Here is a 6,000-nt window from a genome sequence, read left to right on the forward strand (position 1 = left end):
TGTGTGAATAACATGCTAATTTGTGCACAAAAATGTAAATAAAAGTCTGATTTATTGGCACAAATTACTAATCTGTGCACATAAAATATTAACTTATGTGCATATAATGCTGAGTTGAGGCCTCGAATTGCCTATAAAATGCTACATTTTAGATACGAAATAATATTTTTTTAGCACAAAATGCTAATTTGTGGCCATGGAATTCTAATTTGTTCATGTAAAACACTAATTTGTGGCCACAAAGTATTAATATTTTTTTAATGTAATGTTTAAAGCTCCGTAAAAATAAAACTGTTGTGGAGTCTTTTTTTTGTCCTTGCTTTGCTTGACCTGTAACTATATTGAAAAACACCTTATCTGCCTCTAATTAACAAAAATAAAGGAGGGATGGCTCAATTTCCATCCACATTGTAGCCAAAAAAGAAAACATCTCTGCAGCTCCAGATACTGCATAAAGATAAATCAGTAATAACCACAGATTCCCCAAATACGAGACAAATATGCTCTCTTTGGGTCTGATAAACGTCATGATGCCTTTCTGTTGTGACCCCGATGAAAACAGAGACATTAAACGAGTTAAGATGACTCCTCTTTTGTGAGAACACAGCACTGCACGCCTGCAAAGGAGGTGAAATGTAATGCACATTCCACCAGAGTCGGTTTCAGTTCCCTATAGGCACTGCGGAGTAAATCATTACACACTCCCCGTTGACTCCTTTGTTTCATTCCCTCCTTTGCTCCCACCTACTTCCCGTCCCTCCTTCCTCCACCTGGTGTTGACAGATGTGCGTAGATACACTGCATAGTGAGAAGAAAGAAAGTTTCAAAGGATATGTCTGCGCACGATCCTTTGTTCTTATAACATAAATCTTTATTGAAGGCCAAAAATTGTATCTTTATTGGGGGTCTTATCACGTGGATGCGCCGGCACGCACCGTACGGACTTCGATCATGAGGAGAATTCCACCGCTCTCTGACAACAAACACCATGCCTCGGTAACAGCCGTCTGCCGCCGCCGGCCGCCCTCGGAACACTTGATTGGACCACCTGATTGGCCCGTCTTCTCCTCGGGGGTTCTCATTGGCTGCTCGTCAACATGCCCGTGAACGCGCTCCAGTGAAACAGACCCAAGGCGGAGCGCGTCGGTCGAGGCGGAGCTCTCCGTGGTACTTAAACGCACGCTGGCGCCGTTTTAAGCGAGGTACGAGTCCGCGTTAGAGCCGGAGAGCCCGGTGCGTGGTGCAAGGAGTGAGGCACAAGTGTGACAAGAAAGAAAAGAGAGGGAAAGAAGCAGAGAGGACCATGCAGCCCTCTGCTCTCATGGATCATAAGGATATCTAACCATTTGCTCTGGGAGCGCACAGGTATTCTCTTTAATCCTACTAGGTGCGCGTAAAGACACCAGACGCCTTTGTGTGAAGTAAATAGATATTTTCACGCCGCAGTTTCCACCCTCCTGTTTTTTTTATTCCTCGCCAGAGATTTTTTTTTTTTTTACACGACTCGTGGGATTTATTGATTTGACCACTGGGTGTGAAGCGGGCAAGGCGCACTGAATCATTGATTGTGATTGGCCACACTTGCAGCTCGGTGATCGGGGGGGGGGGGGGGGGGTGTTGACAGGTGTTTGGTGTGTGTTTTTTTCTCTCTCTACACCTTTAAGAACACTTGTCAGTGCAAATGAGTGGCTCGTGCGCAAAAAAGGCGCACGCCTGACGTTTTCCCTTTTCTGTGCCCCTCAGACACCGCAGTCCATGCCTCTGCCTTGCCAGGTCATTGATGGGAAATCAACTGGACCGGATCACCCACCTCAACTACAGCGAACTGCCCACGGGGGATCCGTCCGGGCTGGAGAAGGACGAGCTTCGGGTCGGCGTAGCCTACTTCTTCTCTGACGAAGAGGAGGAGGTTGACGACCGCACTCCGTCCGACTGCGGCTTCACCAAGGACCACAGCCCGACAGAGGAGGAGCCCTACCCGGTCAGCGAGGTGGAGTACTCAGCCTTCTGCTCCCAGGAATGCATCTTTTCCAAGCTGCGGGAAAATGAGGACTTGAATGTGTACTCGGTCAAAACTTTGCTGACTATGTGCAAACCAGGGGACCTACTGGAGCTAGTGGGCACTGCGCAACCCCCCCACTGGGTCATTTACGAGCATGACGACCAGATTATTCATCTGCACAAAGGTGAGATCCGCAAGGACAGCCTGTTGGAGATCAGCAACGGGCGTCACGGGAGAATAGTCAACAATCGGTACCGATTTCGACCGCTCCCCCCAGACCTGGTGATGCAGAACGCGGTGGGACACCTGAGCCTGAGAAGCGAGGAGATTTGCTGGACCAATTCGGAAAGTTTCGCAGCTTGGTGCCGCTTTGGGAAGCGGGAGTTCAAAGCAGGTGGGGAGGCGCACTCCGCGGAGCAGCAGTATTTCCTCAAAGTGCACCTGTCCGGCAGTGGAGTGCACACTCTGGTGTTTCGCAGCCTGGAGGATATGATCCGTGAGAGGCGGCGCGTGGACGCCAGTGGAATTCTCAAAGAGCTGTCTTTGGTTAACGGGGGCAAAGACTGAGCGCAAAGGAATCCCCTCCCACCCCTCTCCACTTTGCCTCCTCCCAGAGACGCACACTTTTGCGCGCACACAAGCACATAAACATGCAAAGGACCTGTTGGTTTAAAGACTGGCGGTTTGTGCGTCCTTACAGTGGGATTTATCCACGAGAGATTAAAAAAAGAAAGGCCATATGAGCAGACAACGCCCCGACAAACAGAATTCGTGGCGAAAGAAACACGATTTCTGACCCACTCATCCAATCTCCACCCTCACAGCGCACATGTTTTGGTTTCCAGTCGATCGTGGATCCTTCTTTGCGCGGCAGACAGGCGGTAAAACCTGGAGAAGGAGGTGTTAGATAGAATTTGGGCTGGCTCTCCACAGCCACCCTTCTATTTTTTTACTGTTAGCTTTAAGACTGGGACAAACTACAACACAGATCCAAGCCACTTATGAACAAACCTTTACCAGACCCAACTGAACAAAGAATCTTGGCTTGACCAAGTTCCTTTCGCCATATCAAAAGTATTGTAATCCCCACAATGCTGTCATCTTGCTCCCTGGCACTGGATGTACGTGTAAACTGTATTCATACATTGATTTAAATTTGAGTCCTTTATTTTTGTATTTAAGTTTAGTGGACTTAACCCTGATTTTTTTTTTCTTTTAAATTTTTGTCCAAATAAACGGAGGTTCGAGTATCAAAAACAAGAACTTGGTAAATCAGGTTTGTTTGGTTACATGCACAAACACATGGATGTCTTATTCACTCTTTTTCACATGCACAAACAGAGATTCATGAATTATTGATGCTCAGATGCCTCCTGAACTGCCTGGAGCCCAACAGAATTCATCTATCTGCAATATTTGGCAGTAAAAGGATCATCTGCATCAAGCACATAAATGCTTTATGATAAATCTATATACGTGATCTGCCAGTTGTATGAGCAGCTTTATAGAATTAGATGGAAAAGAGAAGGCTGTGTTTGAATGTGTTTGTTGGGGTTAGGTGTTCCTAATTCTGCGGCCGGTCTGATTTTATGCTTGGTTTTACAGCTTTTGCAAAGATGAAATACACTTTTTAGGAATTTATGATCTGCTTTTTCTATTGCTCTTTGAGGATCAACTACTGTTTTCTTTAGCTCAGCTGCATTTGTTTCACTCGCATGTCGGTTTGTGTTGCCTTTGAGTTGAACCTGAAGGGGTCAGAGGGGTCAGGTTGCACCCGCTTGTCTTGAAGGGTCAACGTATAAATGAACATAAAGAAGATCAGGCTTGAGAAGTGGATTGCCACAGTGAAGCTTTTTTTCCTACTCTACCCCCCATATATTTGATGGATAAGAAAGCATTTATTTTGATCAAACTCAGCTGACGTACAGCAGTATGTGTGCTGGCGGTTGTGTGGATCTGATTTCATTTAGAGTAATGTTTGCTTCTTTCTCATGAAAAAACTTGTCCAGTTGGTGGTTGTCTCAAAAAAACCTTGCAGTCTCAGCAGATGAGCATGAGAATGCAAACAAATATTCTTTTCAATGTGTAAATGTTCCTGAAGAAGATGGTCTGACCCATTGACTGCTTATGAGAACTGGACGTAGTGACTCCTCCCCCCTCATGTCTCTAATATAAAGTACCTGCAGGATCCAAGAAGCCAAAATCCCATATACTTCTATAGAGAAATAAACAGCTATTACTCAGTCATTGTATTTGTCAGAATAGCCATTCTTTCTCTGATATTTTAACATGTACTTGCTAATCCTAACTGTTTTTTGGGATAACTCAGTTTATAACTGATGTTATAAACTGACCAATCATATGTCTAAATGAGTGTATGTGGTCTCACGACCAACGCTTGAAGCGTTTGATTGACAGATTCTCCTGATTATCCCTTTAAGTGGTAGGGGTGTGGACTACCAACAAGCTCACTCCTGATTGGCGAGAGTGGTTGCCATAGAAATGTTCAGGCAGACTCGGGCCATTTACTTCTTACTGACAATTTTTGGTTCCTTCATGGCGACGTCCGCATTGCAAAGAAAATGGCGACTGAACTGGCGTTATTTTTTTGGAACCGGAACCATCTTTGAATGGGTCCATTTCTATACAGCCAATGGTCCGACCTCAGTTTTTGATTCTAATAACCTGGCATCGACACATTCCTCTTTGAACTGCTAAATATTTCTTCATACACTTCAGAAAACAATATCGGAAAAATAGGAACAAAAACAATAATAGATCATCAAAAATCAAAATAGAAATCTGATAGATTAAATCTGCACTTTCTGCTGCTAGCCACTGAATCAAGACTGATGAGGTGAAACATTCTTTTGCATTTATTTTTCTTATCCCTCTTCCAGCTGATCATTATGGGGTGAGGTTCCCTAAGGTGTGTGTTTTTGTGCCTGTGCGAGTGTGTCATTCCTCCCTAGTGGGTTTTAAAAATCAGGGTACTGGGCCAGCCACTTTGGTCCTGTGGTCTGTGACTAATAAGACACAGTCGGAGTTGTGTGTGTGCTCCAAAATCAGCTTTAGGAAAGGTTTTTGTCATGTGAAGCAACATCCAGTTTGATTCCTGCATGTTATCAAAGCCGTGTCGAAATTCTCCTGTGATCAAAGTCCAGTCTGTGTGTGTGAATATATTAGCCATATGCTGTGTTCAGGCACTGGATGGTCATGGAGATCTGCATCTCGGTTTCCATAAGCAACAGCGTGAAAGTAAACGCTGTTACTAGGGAAACTCCAGACACTGGTGTAATGTACATCCACTGAGCTCTTGTGTGTGTGCTAGTGTGTGAGAGCGAGCTATCTCACAAGAAGCTGTGTGCTTTAATCGCTAGTCATGACAGCCAAACACATGACATCCGAATCTGTCTCATACACATGTAACAACCCACAAGGGACCTGCTATTGTTCCTTTGGTTGACGCATACCCAGGGGTTTAGTGTGTGTTTGCATCTGGACGAAACAGATCCTAGCTTACACACTGCCAGCTAAATTGGCGGTCTCACTGTAGATGTTCTTGTAGAAAGGGATAACAAAATATTATGCTTGCATGCTGCCTTTAAGAGGATCTCCCTCTAAATTCTATGCATGCCTGGACTCCAAACAGGATTAAAACATTTTTATTTATTTTTTTAAATGAGGCTTCTTATTTCACAGAGACACAGCTGGTGATAAAAATGAGGCAATTTCAAAGGTACGCAGGCTTTTTCAGAAGGCTCAGCAGTTCCTCTTCTGGTAACATCTGTTGTTTAATACATCATCGTGTTGCTAAAGAAGAGGGGATTACAATACATCATCAGAAACAGGAATTAAACCTCTGGAGGGCCTTTAGTGGTGATTTAAAAACAATTCTTCACAGGTGCAATCCCATCATTAGGTTGTAGACTTTCAACATGCAGGCAACAATTAGTAGGTCTCATGTTTTTGCACCCATTATTCAAGCTTTGAACAAT

At 44.5% G+C, this 6,000-nt stretch overlaps 1 protein-coding gene across 1 annotated transcript; it reads left to right on the forward strand.

Annotated features, from left to right (window-relative positions):
• The first annotated feature begins 1,186 nt into the window (after window positions 1-1,186).
• fam84a (family with sequence similarity 84 member A) lies at window positions 1,187-3,262 on the forward strand. The gene is made up of 2 exons (XM_004083710.4): window positions 1,187-1,365; window positions 1,744-3,262. Exon 2 carries the CDS (start codon window positions 1,781-1,783, stop codon window positions 2,567-2,569), a length of 789 nt encoding a protein of 262 aa, XP_004083758.1. The 5' UTR covers window positions 1,187-1,365; window positions 1,744-1,780; the 3' UTR covers window positions 2,570-3,262.
• The last annotated feature ends 2,738 nt before the right edge of the window (window positions 3,263-6,000 follow it).

Source organism: Oryzias latipes, chromosome 24 (assembly GCF_002234675.1).
Source record: "Oryzias latipes chromosome 24, ASM223467v1".
In the NCBI taxonomy this organism is placed as follows: domain Eukaryota; kingdom Metazoa; phylum Chordata; class Actinopteri; order Beloniformes; family Adrianichthyidae; genus Oryzias; species Oryzias latipes.

Bases quoted from the DNA above. Each gene is read 5' to 3' on its own strand.
- fam84a (XM_004083710.4), top strand. From the start codon at position 1,781: ATGGGAAATCAACTGGACCGGATCACCCACCTCAACTACAGCGAACTG.